At 44.5% G+C, this 23258-nt stretch overlaps 2 protein-coding genes across 2 annotated transcripts; both read left to right on the top strand.

Moving 5' to 3' along the window:
• The first annotated feature begins 42 nt into the window (after window positions 1–42).
• Window positions 43–19116, top strand: tmc5 (transmembrane channel like 5). Its single transcript, XM_088936744.1, has 22 exons — window positions 43–519; window positions 3635–3874; window positions 4758–4948; window positions 5819–5932; window positions 6943–7068; window positions 7708–7810; window positions 8766–8847; window positions 9127–9378; window positions 9753–9925; window positions 10316–10460; window positions 10833–10988; window positions 11345–11514; window positions 12386–12464; window positions 13487–13584; window positions 13919–14014; window positions 14619–14694; window positions 14952–15085; window positions 15746–15919; window positions 16976–17054; window positions 17235–17339; window positions 18260–18329; window positions 18516–19116. Exons 2-22 carry the CDS (start codon window positions 3801–3803, stop codon window positions 18632–18634), a joined length of 2616 nt encoding a protein of 871 aa, XP_088792870.1. The 5' UTR covers window positions 43–519; window positions 3635–3800; the 3' UTR covers window positions 18635–19116.
• mettl26 (methyltransferase like 26) lies at window positions 18954–22897 on the top strand. Its single transcript, XM_088936745.1, has 7 exons — window positions 18954–19405; window positions 19676–19969; window positions 21320–21482; window positions 21732–21791; window positions 22232–22299; window positions 22395–22473; window positions 22562–22897. Exons 2-7 carry the CDS (start codon window positions 19776–19778, stop codon window positions 22616–22618), a joined length of 621 nt encoding a protein of 206 aa, XP_088792871.1. The 5' UTR covers window positions 18954–19405; window positions 19676–19775; the 3' UTR covers window positions 22619–22897.
• The last annotated feature ends 361 nt before the right edge of the window (window positions 22898–23258 follow it).

A 23258-nucleotide genomic window follows, 5' to 3' on the forward strand; every position in this document is an offset into this window, starting at 1 on the left:
TTTTAATATTACGCAATCCACTTCAAGATCCTTCTTAGTTGTTGACTTATTGCAGTTTTCTTTTTACTGTACGTGCGCTATTTCATTGCTTTAAAAAACCCTTTTCAGATCTGTAAACTCTCCAGGAAGTAACGGGTACTGGAATTGGAGGTCTGCTCGGTAGTTCACCTTTGTTTAGAAATTCACTTTTTTTTTCCTTCTGGAAGAGAAAGTTCCGGGAGGTGGATCACTCGCTTTTATCATCGGTGATCAAACAAAAAGCTGGAGTCCTTTGGACAGAGTCCCGAAGCTCAGCCACACACCGCGGGTGGCGCTAGAAGATAGGTGAATCCTAACGCTGGAAATAAGTGTTTTTTTATATATGTAATTGATCGGTTTTGTTTGTTTTGAACCGTGTTGACAGTGTCAAAGACCTTTCCCTCTAATTGACCCTCACAGAAGAAGGATATTTGCGAATCCCACGTCCAGCGTCTGTAGGGGAATGTGAATGATCCACCGGATCGAGAAAGACAGATAGAGGTAAGTCATATTCAGCACTCCAATACAAGTAGCTGGAGTGGACCAGTACAACACACTAGTATTTAAATTGCGATATAGTATGAGCTCAGGTGCAAGAGCTACGGCTTCTCTTCTTGTTTGTTTCAGGGACGCCCGTAGAAAGATCCCACACAGGAATATCAGCTCTTCTTGACACGCAATGTTGCTTTCGGATCAGTAACCAAAACATATCAACAGGTTTATACTGTATAAATGGCTGCACTTACTGTATATGCTGTAGGTTAGAGCCGGTCTTGGGATCGAGTTAGAATGAAGGATTGTAAACTTCATATTTCTATTAACCGCTCCTTGGTGGTTTCTAAAATCGCCACTCTAACGTCTTTACAATATAATCCCAGATAGATCAGATTTTCTTTTTCAAGACACAACACAGTTATTAATAGACGGTGGATTGAGTTTGAAATGAAACGTTTTAAGACTGTAGCAAAGAAACGAAAGCAAGAAAGTGCATTTTAGAAATAGCTCGATTCTGTTTAGCAAGAAATGTTAAGAGTTTGTATTTTTCAGCCCATATTTTAGTTTGTCAAGTGAACGTACAGTACAAGTATGTTTTAAGTTTTAAGAAACGGTCCATATAGTCGTGTATATTTGACAACTCTGGCCAGCATTGGGTACAGGAGTTCATATGTTTGCAGAATATTGACACTCATTCATAACTAGTTCTCACTAAAGCTCAGATGAATTTAATTAGATTACATCTGTTTACGGTTCAACTGGATTTGCAGCAATTCATTCCGTGATAGCTGGAGCAACACATTCACATTGAAGTGCCAGGTGCACCTGTTCTTACGAGATGTACTGTTATCTGAAGTGGAAATGTTAGGAAACACAATATATAATTATAGAATCAATAAAAACGATTTTTGTAAGTGTATTCTAAATTTGGTTTTCTAATGATCAACACATTCTGAATGTATTCATAAATATTTCAGATAAAAAAAACTAAATAAATCATTAATTGGATTACTGTCCAAAATAGAAAACATACTGTTTAAGACTGATCCAGAGTCATGATATAAAAGGAGTACATTTCTATGTTTAATAGCAGCAGAGGAAAACAATGTTGTCAGTATTGTCCGTACATTAACTGTAACAACACTGTTAATACTGTTTTATTATGAAAGCAAAATCTGATAATTTATGAATTAAAGATAATTTATGAATTATATCATGTCTCAAGATAAACGTGTTGAAGTAACACTAGCTGATTAAAGAGATAGTGCTCTGTATTTGTTTAAAGTCTGTGATTAAGGTATTGTATTACTCATTTGTTCATGAATCAGTGTCATGACCACAGAGGTCAGTTTCAGAAAGTTTTATTTGGATGTATTTATTCCATTCCAAATAAGAGTTTCAAATTTAATGAATTGAGATTATAATCTGTATACTTCACCAGTATTTGGATCAATTTGAATTCCAGAATTCCTATTTCTATTCTTTAAAGTATTTAGAAGATCTTGAGAAATTTGCAACCTAATCCTACAAATTCTGACTGTTATGTCGTGAATACTTCCTGGAACAGCGATTAAGTGTTGGAAATTTGAAAAAGTAATCATGTAATTTACTCACGGTAACTAGCCTAATTTTATCATGTTTACCTAGACACCAAGGAAGTACAGTATTTGCAATGTAAAAGACAAGCAAATTTGCTTAAGAATGCAGTCAGTGTACAAGTATTTAATGGAATATAGCTTTATGTGGAGTAAGATACAGTATCTTACAGCACTGTACAACTCCACTATCAAACTCTCATATTGAGTCATCAGACTTTGGAATCTGCTGTAATTCTTGGATCTTTAATCCAACAGTGAAAAGATGTGTTTCTTATTCCTGTTGGCCAAATCTGAGGCAATAAGGTGGAACTCTGTAATTGTTCAGACACAAAATAGCAAAAAATTAAGAAAGCAGCATGTTAACTGTACACACAAGTATAAAATTCATTTCATGTTGTGCTGTGTGCTGTGGTGTTTGTCAAGGCAATATCGGTCTGTCCTAAATGTTAGCCCTCACAAAGAGTATAGCAAAGAGGGGGGCAAGTTTTTGTGCAGAATTGTGTATTTAATGTCGGTCTGCACTTGTGATCCTAGTGATAGCCAGGGGCGAGGGAAATGAGGAAGTACATTAGGCTTTTTAGAGTAATGTTTATCTCAAACTTCAGGTGTTGTGGCTTTGAGGCTGGAGCTGTGTCAACAGGACACCCATTAAGAGGCTCCATAGCCAAAAACATTGTTCTTTCTTCCTGCTTTCTGCTTTTCAGCACAGAACTGAACTCTGCTTCTTTCCACAAGCCTTTTGTAAGAAATTTATTCTATTTACATTATTTTGAGGCATTTAAATGTTTGCCATTGTATGTTATTCATTTTTGCTTTGTTTGCTTATTAAAACCATATTTTAATTGATCCAACACGAAGTCCACTAGGTAACTGAACCCATGGGTGTAATGTCTAATATCTTCACTAATTTATGAGTTTTAACTGCTAATTAAGGTGGTTAAGCACTATGCAGCTTTCATATCTAGATTTAGATCTTCTCTCACTGCTGTTCACTTTTACTCTCTAACTTTTACAGCCCAGTCTGCAGTTTTCTCCTTATCTCTCTGTGCCAGGAAGTAACGAACTTCCTTGATCGATACAGGGGACAGTAACCTGTGGGGCTTGATTAAACCCAAGACAAGTTCAAAACTCACAGACACACATTGCAGTGAACACAGAAATAGATTGCTTCTCCATAAAGAGACCTTTTCTGCCAACAGGCTGGCACTGTCTTATTCGCTGCAGGGCTGCTGACATTGAAGCTATTCTGAAATTGGATCTCCTCATTCATTTGTAATGAATAGGTGTGAGGGGAATAGGGTTACCGTCTGAATTCAGATAGGGATGTGCTCCCAGTTCTGTGGAGTACAGGTATGAGTATGTTTTTTTTTTCTAGAAGTGTGTATTTCAATTCTCTTTGTTCATGTCTAGGATTATGAACATGAGAATTTAAGCAGAATTATCAGAAGTGTGAAATCTCTGAGGCAACAGAAAGTGCTCATCCCGAGCTGTGTGTTTCAGAGTTCTCTTTCTGCAATGTCCAGGGCCTGCTGCAGGAATTGGACGGGCTGCAGGGGTCAGTGCTGAGACCCCTGTGATTGGCTGGTGTGTGATCGCCCGGTGCAGCCCTATTTGCCTTTGAGTCCTGGAAAGAAGATGACATACTGAGGGAGGAAAAGACTGGAGACAGCGAGGGAGGAAGGCTCAGCCATGTCCTACTACAGCCAGGGTGGTGTCCTGAACCCTGCGTACCACCAGTCTGAGACCCTGGAGATGGACAGGAGGTGAGTCTGTGTGGCATTTAGGAGGACAGAATCTCTGGTTCTCATCAGAAGAAACATTCATACCCCCTAGTTATTGCTGTGTTTTTTATTTTCACTGACTACGTTTTTTAAAATATTATTACGCTCTTACCTTCCTTGGCTGGGTCTCCCTTGTAAAACACATTTCAACCCTTGTGTGCCTCCCTATTGAAATAAAATAGAAATTAAAACATGTTAGATTATGAGATATTACAGAAGGTTACAAAAATTTGTCACATGATTCCCGAACAGATCATATCCGGTAGTTTACTGCCACTACCAGGATCTAAACTCTTTTCCACCCCAGATCCTGTTTCTCTGCAAATAAAGAAAGAGGAAGAAAAAGGGAATTTACAGTCAATTTCCTGTGAAGGACTGGATAAACTATATCTTTTGTGTTTTGTTTTTCAAAAGAGAAAAGTAGTTTAAAATAAGTCATGGTTTGCCCTTCCATTTTTAACGATTAATTTTGGAAGGATTTTAACAATTACATTTGAAGACCCTCAGAAAGGTACTTGTTTAGGGCAGACAAGAACTTTCTTCATTCACAAGGCATTTGGATAACCAGAGCTAATCCCCTGATCCCTTCGGGGTTTGTCGATCTCTTACAACCAGCTAGTGCTCCAGGCCTGGAGACCTTTGACCAATCATCTAAAGAGCTTGTTCAAATGAGTTAATAAGGCATACAGTGTAATGAAGAAAAGGGAGATCCTGTAGCCTTCATTGACTGAAATTGCTCCCCTTGCACTTGGCCACTCTTCTCTAGTCACCTGAGCCCCAGTGCACTGCACTGCACACCCCAGAACCTCAGTGGGGCTACCCCCAGGACTGCATAAGGAGTCAGTTCCTCTTCCCGTCTCTGCAGCTCCTCCAGGACGGCTCAGCCCCTGAACCCGTATGACAGCAGTGGCCCGGGAGGGCAGTGGGACAGGGGCGCCAGTGGCTGGAGCAGCACTGGGATGCTGCCACCCTACAGTGAGGAGGGGGGCTATGACACTCTGCCCATGAGACCCCTGCCAACCCAGACTCACCCTCCCCTGGAACACCGAGGACAGAGTGAGTGAGACTAGTTGTAGAGAGATGTTAGGATGAACTATAGGAAATGCAGACGGCAGAGAACCAACGTGCACTCGTCCTAAATCATCCTCACTAAATGCTTTGTGTTTTTTTCCTAATACTGCAAATTCTGTACTAACATACAGAAAGTTAAGACAGTGATCTTATTATAGCTTAAAGTACGGTTCCTTTTCATACTGTTGCATTATTCCACATGCATAATGCACATATGTATTATGCCATTTGGCCACAGATTTATTCCCCAGGTCACCCTATATTCCTGTACCTCCCTTACACAACAGCTGGCCATGAGACACTCTAGACTGTCTCTTTCCTGTTCTAATAATTAAGAGAAAGGTGGACTCCTGCAGAAAATGGCAGTTGGCTTTCAAAGCTACCCCCAAGAGAATAATTAACAAAGACATCTGTGCCTCTGGACATACGAAAGGCAAAGAGCTCAAATTAAAAATACCGCTGTCTGACGGTACTTTTAAGACTGGCTGGTGATTGGTAACAATTTAAACTACAATCTAAATTGCTTCAGTTCACAGGAGTACGTTTATTTTCTGTGTAAGTAAGCAGCGCATTATAAAACCCTGTTTATTCATCTTTAGTGAAGTGAGATGTGATCCTCTGGGGTTTCAGGGTCTTACCATAACACCAGTTCTTCTACTGCACAGGGCACTCACACAAGCCTGAAGCCATGAAAGAGTGTAGCTATAATGTATAGCTATACATCACTGAGTTCTGCAATAAGATTAATGGATGAGATACTGTGGTGTTCTTCATTGCTGGTGTTAAGGTTATAGCCATTTATCTCTTTCACATGCAGATCTGCTGACCCACATGTCTGTGCTTCTCTTTCCTCAGCCAACCCAGGGTTCAAAAGGGACTCTATGATAGAGTATAACTCAGGCCCACAGGACTGGTATCAAGGCAGACACCACGTTGATTACCAAGACCAGCCTGATTATGCACGGAGAGGTGGGGATCGAGACCCTTTGCGGTGCTGGTCTATCAATAATATCCGTTTTTAACATAAACATATCTCAAGAGTGGGTTCAGTTACCACAGGGGCACAACACTGCACAGGATACTGTTGGAGCAGGTGTGAAAAGAAGCCAGGTCATTTTAAAGGGTGTCTTTGGACTTACAGAGGCAGACGTGATAAATCTTAGAACTTCAATGACCTGGATACATGTCCAAAATGTGGCCTTCCCAAAACAAACATTCTGCTTTCCCCTCATTAATGATTAACTGTAACTGAGCTAAACCACAGGGTCTCGTCCTTTTGAAAAACAAATACAATAAAGTCATCCATTAGTATAATGTAGTATAGTATAATCAAATATGGAGGTGTTTATTTATCAGTGAGATATGATTTTATTAAGTGTTTCTCCAACATTATCCCCCCATCTTGAAATAGCATGGTTCAACATGTGTCATTTTAACATACCCTGTCAGCCCAAGCTAGTCTGTCATTTTAAATGTGTGTTGTGCTGCCATGGAATCAGCTTTCACCCAGATGAGCAAACAGTAACAGCAGGAAACACAACATACCTTCCTGGTTGTGCAGTTAATTTAGGAGGATAGAATTACTGACGGGATTACAGACATAGTGTACGCCAGTGTCATTGTCCACCTGATTTCCACGAAAGCGATTAAGCTCTGTGCACTTATTTTCAATTGGCATAGTGATAATCACTTCAAAATGTACTGTGATGGCACTTCCATTTGTGTTTACTTAATAACAGTAAATAATATTATGAGTCAGACATTCCTAATGTGCAAAGATCAAATATTCAAACCCTGTAGCTCACAAGAATAAGTCTAAGTAAGTCAGTGATGAATTTATTGTGAATAAAAGTGAATGGATTCATGTTTTTCATTTATTTACTATACAAAACTGCCTTTTTACATTTACATTTCCTAGAAAAGCAATATTGCATGTACACGCGGAATATGTTCAGAAATGTATACTCCCTGCCTTGTAGAGGGCAGTGCCCTGCGGCGGAGAGCATCCCGGAGAAGGAGTCTGTTCCCTGCTGGCACCCTGAGTGCCACAGCTCTGGGCAGACTGGGGCTAACTGCAGAGGACTTCCAGGAGGAAATTGAGAGAGGTACGTCCTGCTGTACTGCCTGAGCCCGCCAAGCTGAGGCCGAGTTTCAGGAGACTCTGCAGTTCCGGTGGGGAGTGTCCCAGTGCAGTACAGGGGAAACAGGCCTCTTATACAGCGAAGATCTAAAGTGAGTGATTAGAATAGTCTCTTGTCCCTAAGCTGTCCATTTAGAAGGTGATGGTGCCTCCAGGTTTTGGGTACATGAAAAATAAAAGATATCACCATTCATGGCACGTCACAACTGATATTATGTTCCAAAAATATATGCTCCTTATATACAGTACGATGTTTTATTGAATGCAAATTGAGTGTACACTGTACTAGTAAAGGAATGCTTTACAGTGTTTTAGAAATGCCAGCACCTACTAGCTATTTCTCTTGAGTAATCAAAAGCAACTGTACATGAAGAACATTGTTTTTCTGGGGTAAGCTCTGCTGCCGAAGCGCACAGCCGCAGTAACTTTCAGAACAGAGACAGGTGAAAAGCAATAAGGTTAGTGAAAGCAGGAATTATTGTCAGTATGACTCAGCATTGCCATGGTAAGCTGCATGAGTCCAGTACGTGCATTTAGGAATCCTTAGCTGGAGTAGCCCTGAGGGCTAACATTGTCCTGAAGCCCACTAGTCCCCTTTCCGTAGAGGAGCAAGACCTGGTGACTGAACTGGCAGCCAAGTCCATCAGAGACAGAGTCCGAGCTATCCGCCAGCTTCCCATGAGCCTCCAGGACAAGAGCCACGTCAGGTGGGTCATGTTAACAAACTATGGGCCAAAGTGCGATCACTTAATGTATTACTTTGTATTTATTACTATGTTTAGTTACTTATTAAAGCCATTAAATGGTCACCACTGTTGCTTCTTTTTCATAATAAATTCTGGAAGGCTATATATAAATGCAAAATAAAGACAGAAATGGTCTGCATCAATACCTGTTATCACAGATAAAGAATAATAAAGTCCCATCACCATACCCAGGAGTGTGTATTTGTAAATACAATGCAGTCTAAACCTCTGCAGAATGTACCTCAATAAAAGATGCATTGTAGAAAAAGTTTGTTTAGCTTCAAGGATATGATGCTGAAAACTAAAAATAGCAGAAAACACATTTTTATTTATAAAATGTATCTCTTCAGTCACCAATGGCAGCACTGTTCTCACCAGCTGTTAACCTGCTATGCAGTGTGCTAGGTTTAGTATTCATTCATATTACCACAAATCTTGGACATAATGATTAAATGGCAGAAACGATTACTTGAGGTCTCTAATCAAACTGTAGTTAATGTGTCACATACAAATATTAGAGTTATAACCACAGAACTAGAGCACACTGGAAATGAATATTAATGCATTATTACTTTGGCCAGTGTTTTGTAGTCAAATCTAATTAGATCTGCCATTTATTTAGTGATGGTGTTTAAATAGTGCAATTTACATATGTGTCTTCTACTTAGAGCAACATTTAAACCTTCATATTTAAATGATCAATTTAATTAATGTTATAATAAAAACCTTAAATCATTTGTAAGATGCTATAAATTAAAATCCCACCATAGTAACAGAGGAATTGTAAACAGAATGCTAAATCATCTGCTGTTGTTCCGTTTGTATCATGTGGCTGAGGAGCGCAGCTACAGTCACAGGCAGCAGGCACGGCACAGTCCCAGCACCCCCTGACTCATGTTCACGCTGCTCTTCCTAGGAAGCAAGTGCTCCTGCTCGTCACATCCAAGAGACGGCTGCAGCTGACCTGCTGTACGGACTGCACTGAGAGCGTCTCCTTGGTGAGGCCCTGCTCTTCCACATGCAGGACTGCTCGTTCCTTCAGGAGATGAACATTTACTAGACCTAGATACAGCGTGTCATACCTTTCGGCCTTGTGTGATTCACCGAGAGTCATCTCCAGTAGGACTCTGTCACTCTGGTTCTTTACTCACTCTTTCCATTCCGGTCCCAAGTCTCCAGGAAGGCTTTTCTCAGTGAAACGTTTGCAGGGTTCACCAGCTGCTAGCCCACAAGCTGTACCACTAACAGTCCCTCCTCTGCCCCTTCCTCCCTCGCAGTTCTTCCGCAGGCTTGGGGGACACCTGTCCTCGGTGCGGCAGGCTCTGGAGCTGTGGAGCGGCACCCTCAAGGAGATCGGGGGCAGGTTCGGCTCCAGCGTGCTCTCCTTCTTCACCTTCCTCAAGTGGCTGCTCATGTTCAACGTCTTCTCCTTCCTCATCAACTTCGGCTTCATCACCGTGCCCCAGCTGTTGGAGCCGCCAGGAGGTCCCAACGTGTCGTTCCGCGGGCTGGAGATCCTCACCGGGGCTGTGAGTACCGCGTCTCTGATCTGCTGTGTACCCCGAAATCGTCTGAGGCGACACGCAACGCAGAGCTCATTTAAGGGCTGCTGGGATGTCTACAGATACAGCATTTTCAGGCATTTTCATTTTGAGTTTCAGCCTGGGATTGATTATAAAGAGGGGCCAAAGCCAAAAATTAATTTATATCCACATTTTGGATCTACTGACAGCCCTCTACAACAGTCCCTGACAGTTCAGCATAAATGAAAAAATGAGGAACGTAGCAGCTCTTTTGAAATAATTTGACTTGCATATTTGAAAAATAAAACCGTTTCAATCTCCTTTTCCATGTGGTTCAAGATCCCTGTCCTTCCTATTCAAGATGAGATGTCTTTCCTCAGGGTTATTTCAGCTACACCGTGCTGTATTATGGTTACTACAGTAATGGCTCAGTGTCGGGGAGCAGCGCCGGTAGCAGCCAGAATAGCACCCTGCCACAGTACGACATGCAACTGGCATACTTCTTCACCATGGGCACCTACCTGGTGCTGTGTGGCCTCTGCCTTGTCTACAGGTCAGTCCATGTGTTGGAACTCTGTGGGAAAAAAAACATTCTGGGAGGGCATACGGTTTGGATAACGGTTGTCAATTCAGAAAACAGAAATTTGTAATGTTCTTAAAAACTAAACAAATTATAAGTTTTATAAAACCCAAATGAAGAAGACATGGATCATTTAAAGGAGTTCGACAACAGGAGCAACTCCTTTGCAGACTGTAGACAAGCCCAGCTCTGTAAATACCAGACTTACTGGGTGTATCACAGACCTACATGTTAATGGGTTAGAAGATCTGAAAATGAACTGCCCCTGTCAGACAGATTCTTCTAGATTCTTACAGCAATACCACAGAGGGGTGCCACCTGCTTACCCCTCCCTCCTTCATCTCGTCCCCTGTCCTCTGGCAGCGCGGCGCGGTCCTTCCGGGAGAACTTCATGCTGGGAGGAGAGCTGTCGGGCCGTGCCTGGCGCCTGCTGTGCAGCTGGGACTTCAGCGTTGTGAACGAGAAGGCTGTGCAGCTGCGGCAGAGGAACCTGCAGGTTCAGCTCAAGGTAACACATCAGATCGGCCAACCTTCCCAGGATTCAACCAGCTCTTCAGAGAACACCATCACCTTTTCTCAAATGTTGTGGTACAGGTGAAACATCACCTGTCAATAAGCAGTCTTGACAACTGAGACATGCAAATGACATTGCTTCCGCAATCTGAATTCAAGTCTGGCTTTTTTCAGCAGCTGCAAATAACAGTGACCCCAACATGCTCCAATAAACCAGAGGATTTAGAATAAAAAGAATGGACTTACTCTGATCAGCAGCGATTTAACTGAAATTTCCCTCCAAGACAAGAGAAACAGAAGGGAACTTATTTCATTAGTTATCCTATACTGTCTTTATCATCTAAGTTTTGCTTTCTTTGCCTCCCAGGAGTCTCTGTCTGAAAGCACCCAGAAACAGGCCGTGTCGTCCCTCTCTGAGAAGCTGTCTCACTTTGGCATCCACCTGGGCATCTGGCTCATCTCCTTAAGCCTGGCGCTGGGCTCCTGCGCTGCCGTTTACTTCCTGTGCCTCTTCAACCTACGGGTGAGCGACCCTGCCAGGCTGCTGTGTCCGCCAGCTTTCTTCCTGTCAGTAACATTTCAAAATGGAATCAAGCATAATGCAGCAGAGTGAAATCATGTTAAGAGCATGAAAAAGTGTGGTAAGAAGTAAAACATACCACAAGAAAGCAAAATAAACATATGGTATAAGCATGATGAAAGCTCTAACTCTAGAGCTCTCGGTCTATTAATATTTAATAGAAATTTGCTTAATTATTCACACCAGAGAAATTGTCCTCATGTGTCTTTTTTACTGTTTATCCCGAAATATCAGGAAGCTTGGCTTTCGCTACCCCCCAACCACACCTGGCCTGACTAATGCTGTGCCCTGTCTTGCAGCTGATTGAGAATGCTCAGACCTCCAGCAGCCTGCAAGACGAGGCCTCGACCCTGCTGCTGCCCATCGTGGTGTCACTCATCAACCTGCTCATTCCGCTCCTCTACACCCTGCTCCGGAAGATAGAGCCCTTCACGGTCCAGCGCCACCAGATCTACACCCTCATCCTGAGGTCTGGGAGCTGTCCTCTTCACCCTTCCAACCACACCGTATCCCTTTCTTCTCTCCTCCTGCTGGTCCCTCCCTTGTAGACTGGGCACATATTCCTCACTGCACCCACTGTGCATCTCGATCCTGCTGCCTGCATCATTTTCTCTTTTTCTCTGCTACCATCTAGAATCAGTTTGTCAAAGGCTCTTTCGCAGATCTCAACATTCTCTGATAATTTGTGGAGACCTACGCTGCACTCGCCAGGCCGAATGAGGCGATTTAGTGCCGTGGAGAGAATCTAATAGCAGGAAGTGGTCAGGTAGAACATGGCAAACAATCAGATGAGCACAGTCCAAAGCCGTCGCTGTAACAAGCCAGGTCAAGCATTTCGCTGAGGTACCAGAAAGGAAAAAAAGTCTGAAGACTGAGTCCAAAGACTGAGTCCAAAGTACAAAAGCAGGCAGGGATCAAAGATACCGGAGGAAGTTACCAACAATAGGGGCAAGTCAGAGAAAACAAAACAAATGAAACCAGGAGGTTAGACTAACACGCACCGAGCAGGATGTCAAGACTTGTGACAAGCACTAAAACTGAGCGGAGAATTAATGCCGAGTCTGATCTTAAGTAGCGAAATAATTTAATTTCGTGCAGGTGGTACTGATTTCTTCTCCGATTAACTATGATTATTGTCAGTTTGCCTGATGGAAGTGGAGCTCTTTCAATTGCTGTGGCGTTTCGGATGTGCATAATAGTTTTTTTTCCAGGAGATTCTGTATAACAAGTTGAGTACAGTTTGTACCTCGATTCCTTGATGTACCGTTCAGATTCACAACAGTCAGTCTCTCTGTCACAAATACTTTAAAAGAGAAATCCCCCGTTTTCCTCTGTTTTAGGAATGTCATTCTCAAGATGTCCATTGTTGGTGTGCTCTGTTACTACTGGCTGGAAAAAGTCACCAATTCAAAAATTCAGGTAACATAGAGGTCTGATATAAGAGCTGTTGCTCCTTTGGATACTAGGAGTTGTTTCTTGAAAGAAGACTGGATAACACTTTTAAAAACACAGCCTTTGAATTTGTTTCCAGTCTTCCACAACCTTTTGCATAGAACGTTGCCTCCAATTCTCCTTCTATAACGTGTTGACTGGAAATGCACACAATATTCTGAACATGGTCTTAACAGTGTGTTGCACAATAAGAAAATCCGTTACTGTTTAATAAGTAGACCAGTAAGTAACTACAGTGGACCAGTAGTAATTGTGGACCAGTAAGTGGCAGTCTTTCCAAAACCAATTCCCCATCATGGTAACCAGGTATACTGCTATGTAGGAGGTGCCATGAGTCATTAAATGAATTTAGATCCAAACTACAAGGCCCCATAACACTGTTTGTTATAGTAGGTATTTCCTGTCTGAATGCAATTTCTTGCTTCTACACCTAAACTACTGTATAATAGAACTACTGGTGCATATGGCTCCAACTGTCAACAAGGAGGGTGCTGCATTTTAGTGGATGAAGAGAGCTCATTGTGTGAAGCTCCTTTGGATCATCAACACTATCTGCTAGCCATTTATAGCCATTTTAGTTACATAGTATCTGTACAGATAGTCTTCTTTAGCTCACCATATCCTCAGCCAAGTGTTCTGCTTACTGATTAACGTTTCCAGTTACTCACCTCTGCTTGGCCAGGCAGGATCCTGGAGAAAATGACTGTTTTGGCCCTAATCTTAAATGTTTTAAAAAGCTTTTTTCTATTTGTTTCAGACAGAAAGTGTGTTGTTTTTGCTAAATAGGAAAGAGCTATAGAACCTTGTGTGACCGCATAATATAAAGAGGCTCTTCTATGGATCCGTACATTTACCAGTAGCAAATGTTTTCACAAACAGTTCCTGAAACAGTGTATTTCAGTAGAGTGCACAGTACACAGACATTGTCTCCCTAGTGTTCCATAACAGCTTGTAGGAAACTAATGACCTGTGCTGACCTGTTCCTGCAGTGTTGGGAATCCTTTGTAGGGCAGGACCTCTACCGACTCGTCGTCATCGACTTCTTCTTCTGTCTAATAGGCTCCTTCTTCGGGGAGTTCCTGCACAGGTGAGTCCATTCACTGCTGGAGAAAGGACAAACTTTATTCCCAGACAATTATGTTCTTTCTCAGTCAAGCTTAGATCAACACGGGTATGATTAGGTGTTTATCTGAACCTGGGAAACACTTGTTTTCTGGTTGTTATATTAACTTATTAATGATTCCAACAGACATTCTAACCTATGCTCCCAAGCTGAGATCTCCTTTGGGATGAGCTTTGTGTTTCACATGTGCTTGGCTTGTCAAACTGAACATCTGTACTCCTTACTGCTGCAGACCTACGAGCTCGGCCGGACAGCAGTGGCCTGTCTGAGAGCGCTCCTTCTGTCTCTCTCGCTTCAGGGTTATTGGGGTGCGATGTGTGAAGAGCCTTGGGGTTCCAGAGTTCGACATTGCACGGAATGTTCTGGACCTAATCTACGCTCAGACATTAGCCTGGTAATGTCTCCTCCCTGACTCCACCCCACTGGGGGTGCTACCTCCCAGTGCTGACACTCCATTTGCTTAGAAATTCCGGACCAGAGGGAAGCTTGGAGACTACTGGTCCCCCAGCACCACTTATAGGAACAATTTTCCTATAAGGCAGGCACGCTTAGCTTCTATCTGTCAAAATCAGCAACAAGGTGGTAATGATGCTGTGTTATATAGCCCATTGAACCTCAGTGAAATACCTACAAGAGCATGGCTATGTAGAAGGAATTTATTAAAGTTAGTTATGTGTTAGATATTAAGACATGCTGCTTTGCTTCCTAGAAAAAATGACCTGCTGTAGGCTTTCATTGAGATTACTTTCACTACTTAGTTGAGAATTTCTGGGGATTGTTCCTGGCTGCCAGAAAGGCTGTACAGATAACTTACATCTCCAGAGTTTGATTACTTTGAAGGGCTGTTTTACTGATGCACTGCAGACTGAACAGGCACATGCATTGGAGTGGCATTTAAAAAGCTCATCTTTCTCCTGGCTTAGAGAATGTGGTACCATACAGTCCCTTTTGTAAAACCACACAGTGCATTGTTCTCATTCTCTCTTCTCCCGTTGTAGGATTGGGATCTACTTCTCTCCACTGCTGCCTGTCATTCAAATCATTAAATTCTTCCTCATGTTTTACCTGAAGAAGGTGAGCCTTTGCTGAAGCTCCAACCAGCTGAGGCTGAGGATGCTGCACTTCATTAAAAATACATCACAAATAAGTACAATTATTGATTTAAATAGATTTTCTCTTTAAATGCCTAAATCTATGTAAAACATTTGACTAATAAACGAAGTAATTTCAGCTGAAGTGCATGTGCTGTCTTCCACTAGTGTCACTAGTGTTTGTGCACATGGTTAGCTGACACACACACCACTGGTGAAGATTTTTGTCCTGTGCTCTAGGTGAGCTTGATGCAGAACTGCCAGCCGCCCCGGCGCCTGGGCAGGGCCGCGCAGATCCAGACCATCTTCATCCTGCTGCTGTTCTTCCCCTCCTTCGCCGGAGTGCTGTCCATGGTGGCCGTCACCGTGTGGAGGTACAGGACACGGGGCTGTTTTTATACAGACTCTTCCGGTTTTTAAAACTTTGTTCCACGACCCAAAAGCAGTTCTGTTCAGCTAGATTAGATCACTGCTTTTTTTTTTAGAGATGGGGATTATCAGGAGGCCATGATTGGTAAGGGCCAATGGGAAATTTGGCCAGGACACTGGGGTTACACCCCTACTCTTTTCGAGAAATGCCCTGGGATTTTTAATGACCGGAGAGAGTTAGGACGTCAGTTTTACATCTCATCCGAAGGACGGCGCCTTTTTACAGTATAGTGTCCCCGTCACTGTACTGGGCATTAGGACCCACACAGACCACGGGGTGAGCACCCCCTGCTGGCCCCACTAACACCTCTTCCAGCAGCAACCTTTTCCCAGGAGGTCTCCCATCCAGGTACTGACCAGGCTCACACCTCCTGAGCTCCAGTGGGCTGCCAGTTCTGAGTTGCAGGGCGATATGGCTGCTGGCATTTTTGGTTGTTTGCAACCTCATTGTAAACTGTTAATTAAAAGAATGGATTCTGTGCTCATATCAGTCTGCTGTGTTCTCTGGACAGCTCCTGTCTGCCCACCCCTTCCCCCCTCCCCCTGTGCCATGTGTGCTGTCTGTCTTGGCTGTGCTGTCTGACTACCGCATTCCTTGACCTCAGGAGGAAACCCTCTGCGCTCTGTGGCCCTTTCCGGGGATTGCTCTCACCGTATGAGGCTGTGTCCCTGTGGATGAGCAATGTGGACATGATCCCGGGCTCTCGCTGGGCAGTGTGGATTTACAACAACCTCATTCAGAGCGAGCTCTTCTTCCTCCTCCTCAGCCTCGTCATCCTGTGAGCACCTCTGCTTTCCTCACCCCCACCCATCTGGAGACAGGGCTGTGAGTCACAGAGGGCAGGCGAAAGAGTTTAGAGCTCAGCCAGTGGACCCAGCGCTTTACTAAAGCAATAGCGAGAGTTTAAAGCAGAACTGCAACACTATTTGTATATTTCAGGGTTAGAATGAATCATCATTGATAAGGGCATTTCAAACCACAATAAAAGTAAAAGGTGCACAGTAACTTGTAAAACCTCCAATTTACATTGCAAAATAGACAACATTTCCAGGTATGTGTAGAGCCATGTTCTGCAATTCAGAACGAGGCGACCAAACCTCCAGTAACGTTGCGGCCCTTTTACATTGTAAAGAAGCAGGCTTGTGAATACATCTCTTTTAATCCAATAGAAATATTGCTTTCAATTTTGAGGTTTTGCCGACAAATACTACTTACTTGTTAACTCTGCATGCAGATCACATTGGAACATTTCTGCAGGGAAATGTCTGCTACACAACCTGTACTTATTCGCTCGGACATCACATTACATTAGTCACTACAGTTACTAGTGAGCAGAACGGCAGTTTCACATCACAATTCGTGGGGACTCGAATGCCAGTTTGCGACAGCATGGCGACTTACAGTACTTTCACAAAGTTCACAATTTCATGCTTCATTCAAAATTTGAAAATAAAAATTCTATAACATCAATGCATTTATTTTGTTACCAAGATTTAATAACTCATCTGAAAAATTGGGACTGCAGTTCCCCTTTAAGTCACATTTTGGAACAGCACTGTCTCCGCAATACACTGATTTCAGGATGACAGCAGAACCTCATTTATAGCTGTAGATGGGCTTTATGAAAGCACTGCTTGGGATTGGTTTCATTAGCCTAGCAGATTATATGTGTAAGGATATAGTCTGGTGGGTGTAATCTCTATAAAAAGTTTAATCGAGTGGTATAGAAATGTCTACTTAAAGGAAAGGGTAGCGTCTCACCAACAGCATTACTTAAAAACACATTGAAGGAACACTTACCTGGGATCTTGTTGCTATGCTTTCTCCTCTCCAGAGTCCTGATATACCTGTACTGGCACATTGTTCGGGGGCGCAAGATTCTCATTCTTCTCTTGCGTGAGCAGATTGCTAATGTGAGTCTGGGCATGGTCTAGCTGTGGAACATGAATGGAAATTTCAAATTTGATTACACACATTTAATTGTTTCTTCATCTTTGTCCCACTCTCTTCTTATTGCACCACTGATGCACTATATCTACACATCCCCCCCCCTCCCATCTCTCTGCACTCCCTCTGTCCTCTGTGCTCCTCAGGAGGGAAAGGACAAGACATTCCTCCTGGAGAAGCTGAAGAAGCTGCAGGGCCTGCAGACCCAGGGGAGGACATCTGTCCTCAAGCCACAGAGAGGGGCAGTGCAGGTCTGTGTGCAGGAAAAGAGTCTTTTACTGGTTCACTACGAACCTGGGGTTTCATTAGCTGAATGATGACAACATACTGCACAGTCTAGCTACAGGTTTGGTAAATCATAGTGGCTTTTACTCAGATTGAAAGTCAATGAATAGATGTCCCTGTCCCTCAGACTTGAGGCAGTCAGCTGAGAGGAGTAAAGAGATGACTCTGCTCCTGCAGGTGAGGCGTGGCAGAGGCACAGACAGGGCCAAGAGGCAAGAGCCCGGTGCAGGACGCTCCTGGGCTGGCAGGGAGCGGGGCCAGGAGAGGGAGCCTGTGGGAACAGGCAAGGGGCAGGTGCAGAAGCAGAAGATCACAGAGCCAGGGAGCACCAGAGTGCACAGACTGCAGCAGGGTCCAAGACTGCCAAGCAGGGACAGGATTCCCAGCCAGGGACAGATCGAGGGACACCCAGAAAGAGTCAGGGTACTGTGCTGGGAGCAGACTCCACAGAGCCAGGTCACGTGCAGTGCTCAAGGCCAGGTATCAGGCAGCAGAGGCAGGGTGGTGCTCCCCAGCCTGGATCTCAGGGGTAGCAGGAGAAGCAGAGCACCGGGATTAGACCCGGGACCAGGAGCAAGAGACACGCTGCTGCCCGGATCTGTACCAGAGACTCCAGGTCCATCACAGGGTGGGACTCAGCCCAGCAGAGCTGCCCGGAGTGCAGGTTCTTCATGGCTTCACCCTACCTAGGCTCTCCGGTCCCTATTCCCCTCAGAGTGCGGAGCACACATCAGCATTTCAAACCAGGACACAGTGTCCCAGCTGAATAATAAAAAACACAAGGACAAGTAATTCTGTGTTTTCATTTGATTTTTTAACTGTAATCTGACTGTCCTGTAGACAGTTTAAAACTTTTCCTCCTCCTTACTTTTTTATTTTTTTGCAGCAAAATGAACCGACTTTTCTCTCTCAGACCTTTGACAGACCTGACCTGGTTGAACCAGATTATGATGCAGGTGGGTAATCTTCCACGAGGCTGTTAAAAAAAGCAAAAATACTCCACAGAAAAAAAAACCTGAAATCACAGACTGCTTGTTTCACTGTTGCCATACTAGCGCCACAGGAAGATTTCTTTGCAAAGGTCTTTAAAGTCCAGCGTGATCCTTTCTGTAACACGGCTGTGGGCCTCCTCTCTCCACCAGCCTCTGACGACCGGCCTCCCAGGGCAGAGGGCACAGCGCCGGCTGTCTCCAGTGCACTGATACAGGCCATGATTGCCCGGCGGCAGGCAGAGGAAGAGGAGGATGAGGAGGGGTACTGAGGGAAATAACCCCCTGTCTCTGCTCCTAAAGGACAGCTGGGCTGTGCGTCCTGGGTTGATTCCAGTCTGCAATCTGTTTACTGTCCTGTCAGCACTTAGAGAAAAGTCTAGCTAGTGTGTGGTAGCATCAATGAACAGACTTACTTACATAGCGATCAGCCGTGTTGCTGGAGTAGGGCCTCCTCTGTCAAAAAGCACTTTCTGAATCCGAGACGCCCGTGGTCTCTTCTCCAGCTGGCTGGAGCGACACTCCTAGCCCCTGTCTCCGCCCCTGTCTCCACCTCCTCAGACACTAGGGGTCGCAACGTGCGTGTGAGATTGTTCTGCAGGGAAATATGAACCATCCTGCCGATTATATTTGAACTACAGCAAAAAAAAGTGTTTCCCCACTAATTTATTGATGTATTTAGATAAAGATCTAAGTTGAAAACTTTGTTTGGTTTGATACTGATGGAGTTGAAAAAATAAAACTTTTTTTTCTGAATGTGGATTTTCCATGCGTCTGGTGTTCGACAAGCTCTATTCTGCTGTTGGGAAAGTGTTTTGCAGGCCTTACCAACAAGTCTGAGATAAACAATGCTTAGATTACAGTATTTATGATAGCGATTACAGTATTTGAATCGGCATTTGGTGGTTGAAGAGGCAAGAACGTGTGCTTAATAGGGCTCAACTGATTACTGCATTCGGAAATAGACTTCAAAAACAGACATCACTACAAAATCGGTAAATGGTGAACTAGCAACTCACATCTTCAAATATCTAATAGTAAAGGTAAGTTGTTAACATAATCATCTTTTCTAAAACTGTTTTGTTGTTATGAAACAATTTCGTTTTGCAGCGTTAGGTATTACCTGAATCTTAGTGCGTCAGACTTACTGCTGCGAAAAACTACAAATCCCGGCAGCCACCGCGGCTTGACGCTCTTGCGGGGTATGACGCACTCCTCTGGAACTGCACGTCTCGATGGCCTTCGGTGTGTGTCATTGTAGTAACACACAGTAAGTTACGGCAATTGAACTAGTTCCAGTCTTCTGCTTTCAGCCTAGGTGCAGTGCTTTACAGCACTGAGCAACAGCAGCATTAGGAGCTGCTCTTTCCCCGTCCCTGAGGAGCTGGGCGAGCAGCGGCCGCTGATCCGAGGATGCTGTGCGCCGCTGCGGCGGACAGGAACAAGGAGCCGATCCTCCGTGTGCTGCGGGGCTGTGTGGACCCCAACAGAGCGCTCCGGGCACTGGAGGTGTCCTCGGGCTCCGGGCAGCACGTCGTGCACTTCGCCCAGGCTCTGCCCCGTATCACCTGGCAGCCGTCGGACATCGACCAGAGATCTCTGGACAGGTGAGCGCAGCCGCTGGCACCCTGGTGCGGAGATTACCAATCTCACGGTGGCGCAGAGGTCAAGCATTCAAGCACTGCTGCCTCGCAGCGCTGGGGCACTGGGTTCAGTTCTGAACCTGGCGGTGCTGTCTGTGTGGAGTTTGCATGTTCTCCCCGTGTTCGCGTAGGTTTCTGCTGTTAGCTCCGGTTTCCTCAAACAGTTCAAAGACATACTGGTAGGTTAATTGGCTTCTGGAAAAATTAGCCCTGGTGTGAGTCTGTCTGCCCCGTGATGGAATGGTACCCTGTCCAGCCTGTATTCTCTTTTCAACTGCCTGCTAATTTAATTCTTTTTTTTACTTTTAACACGTTTTCTCGCTCCAGCCTTGCCTTGTACTGGTTTAGTGTATCTGCGGTAGCTGACATTTTGTATTGTTATTTTTATGTTGTGTTACCATTTTAAAAACTAGAATAAGACTTTAAAAAGGGAAGAAGTGCCTTAACACTGCAAGTGCTGCATAACCTCTGACTCGTAACAGTAAAGAATAACATGCAGCACTGAAGCTGTTAATATTTTCAAAAAGCTCATATAAAGAATGTGATTGTATTTAAAACACAAATTGTTCTGTGTTGTTTTAGCTTGACCTGATCTGCAACAAACATTAATCTCCGTATTCATCTGGATTCCACCTTGAATTAGCCATCCACCAGTTTTCTAACCCTTTCATCCAATTAAGGGTGAGGGGAGAGCTGCAGTCTGTCCTGGCAAGCAACGGGCACAAGGCAGGATACACACCCTGGACAGGACACCAGTCCATCACAGGGCACACACAGACTCACAACAATATTCCCAGGAGCCAGTTAGCCTACCAGTTTGTCTTTGGACTGTGGGAGAAAACTGGAGAATCCTGGAGGAAACCCACACAAACTCCATGTAGATAACCCCCCCACAACCAGAATTGAACCCAGGATCTCAGCACTGTGAGACAGTAAAGCCAGCCTCTGCACCGATGTGCTGCCCCATCTTGAATAAAAATATTCAAAATTAATTCAAACAAGTGATTCAAGTATGCAGAATCGACCCAGCAGACCTGTTTACAGCACAAGCAGGAGACACATGTGGGGAAGCTAGGTCAACTGTCAACTGTTCTAGTCAACTGCAAGAACAGGACAACTTCACACAGTGAGCTGTGGGAGTGTGGAACAAGCTACTCACCCATACTGTTGAAATCAGTACCCTGCCTTCTTTCAAGAAACAGCTGGATGAGATTCTTGGCTCATTTAACTGATACCAACTACGTTCTAAAGTAAAGATTTACATCTGCCCAACTTACTGGTGAATAAGCTGATGTGCTGTTTTTTCTCTCGCAGTATAGCAGCCTACAGGGAGCTGCTGAAACTGGAAAATGTCGAGCCTCCCATTCGCCTGGATGCATCCCAGAGCTGGGAGAGCTGGGGTGGGATCCAGCCCGAGTCCCTCCACCTCATAGTGAACATCAACATGATGCACATCTCTCCCCTGGCCTGCACCGAGGTGAACACACACACACACACACACACACACACACACACACACACCTACCTCACGCCGGCTTCTTCTGCTTAATTAACAAATCAGTACATCACTGCTAGTAAGGCTGTGAGAGCCATTGATCTGATATTTCTGGAGTGAGCACTGCACTGACAGTTCGACACTTTGATCCTGGAGATAAAGAACCAGGTTTGCAGAATGACCACCTTCATGGAAGCTAAGCTGTACCTCCACTTTCCTGTTCCTCTGCAGGGTTTGTTTAAAGCGTCGGGAAAGCTCCTGAAACCTCAAGGATTACTCCTGACGTATGGGGTAAGGATTCTGGAGAGAGTGCGCGTGTGCGTGTCGGTAATCTCTCAGGGTCGCTGGTAGGCGACAGTACTTGTGCGGACAGGACACTATTTTGGAATGAGAATCCATTTTGCTGTTGCGGTGTTGGACAAACAGCCTGCGTCCCAGGTTGTGAATTTCTGCGTGACACCCTGCGTCTTTTTAAAATCTTGCTTCTGCTGCTACACAAGGACATCACGCCTGCTCACCGTATAAGCAAAAGGGCCATTCAAGGCCCAGGTGTGAAGACTTAAGCCCCAAACCACCTACAGCAGCTCCATTACAGTTTAACACCCTGCTTTCTGGATTGACTATACTACAGGAAAAAGAAAAAAAAAGTTTTGGACAGGGGTCTGTTAATCCTAATTTGAGAAGAATGGACGTGCAGCCACAGTTAACTTCCTGTCCGCTCTTCCCTGCAGCCCTACTCTGTGAATGGCCTGATCACCCCGCAGAGCAACGTGGACTTCGACCACAGCTTGAAGATGAGGTAAGTCCCACCGGGCCAGCCCCGCGAGCACCTGGACCCGACCAGAACCGGGGCCCCGCGTGCGAGTGACAGCTCTGTGCCGTGTTCGCCGGCAGGAATCCGGACTGGGGCCTGAGGGACACCTCCCTGCTGACCGCGCTGGCCGAGCAGAACGGCATGTTCCTGGCGAAAGTGGTGAGCGAGACGCGCGGTCTGAGGAAACCGAGCGGGATGGGGACAATACCACTCTTTCTTTCTTTTTAACCCTGTTGGTTTTTTCCAGGTGGACATGCCGGCCAACAACAAGTGCCTCCTGTTCCGTAAAGAGAGCGTTGTGTAGAGGCCAGGCTGAGCTTCGCTGCACCCAGCTGCAGTGCCACCTAGAGGCTGCAACGCCAACCGACATGGAGTCCTTACCTGCCAGCCTTTCACTAACTGCTATTCGTGGATATGAAGCAGTGGAGCAAGTAACACTGTCACTGTTTACACTGCCTTCGAACAAAACTTCCTCCTAAAATGTACCATTTGAACCATAAGCGGTAATGTACAACACTGAGGAGCTGTTAAGATGTATACTGCTATAGAGAAGGATCCAAGAATAAAACACTTTGTGCTCTAAGTCCCCAAAAAATCCATTCCTTTATTTGAGCAGTCATATGTGCGCATCACACATCTCATTTAAAAACACAGGTCAGATGCAGGAAAGCACTCAATACAGTGGTTTACCTGCTCTCCTTTTCAGTCTGAGTGATTTGGGTAAAACTGAACATCTAAAACTTTCACTCTATCACCTAGAATGGCAAACTGAAGGTGCTGATCTTCCTGCAATTTGAATATTTAACTGGGGAAGCGTGAGTGAATACCAGCGCGCTCTGATCTTTGCAAAGTTCACAAGAACAGGCATCGGTGACCACACTAGCGGCTGAGGCAGGAGGGAAAGTGGGGTTGACTGTACAGACCTAACCTGTATATCGACACGT

This window comes from Atractosteus spatula, chromosome 18, assembly GCF_055471065.1.
Source record: "Atractosteus spatula isolate fAtrSpa1 chromosome 18, fAtrSpa1.hap1, whole genome shotgun sequence".
NCBI lineage: Eukaryota > Metazoa > Chordata > Actinopteri > Semionotiformes > Lepisosteidae > Atractosteus > Atractosteus spatula.

Excerpts from the sequence above, each read along its gene's own strand:
- tmc5 (XM_088936744.1), top strand. The coding sequence starts at position 3,801 with ATGTCCTACTACAGCCAGGGTGGTGTCCTGAACCCTGCGTACCACCAG. Across the intron at positions 5,933-6,942 it reads GCCTGATTATGCACGGAGAG|AGGGCAGTGCCCTGCGGCGG; the intron begins GTGGGGATCGAG and ends CCTGCCTTGTAG. Across the intron at positions 15,086-15,745 it reads GTGGCCGTCACCGTGTGGAG|GAGGAAACCCTCTGCGCTCT; the intron begins GTACAGGACACG and ends CCTTGACCTCAG.
- mettl26 (XM_088936745.1), top strand. The coding sequence starts at position 19,776 with ATGCTGTGCGCCGCTGCGGCGGACAGGAACAAGGAGCCGATCCTCCGT. Across the intron at positions 21,483-21,731 it reads CTCCCCTGGCCTGCACCGAG|GGTTTGTTTAAAGCGTCGGG; the intron begins GTGAACACACAC and ends GTTCCTCTGCAG. Across the intron at positions 21,792-22,231 it reads GATTACTCCTGACGTATGGG|CCCTACTCTGTGAATGGCCT; the intron begins GTAAGGATTCTG and ends TCTTCCCTGCAG.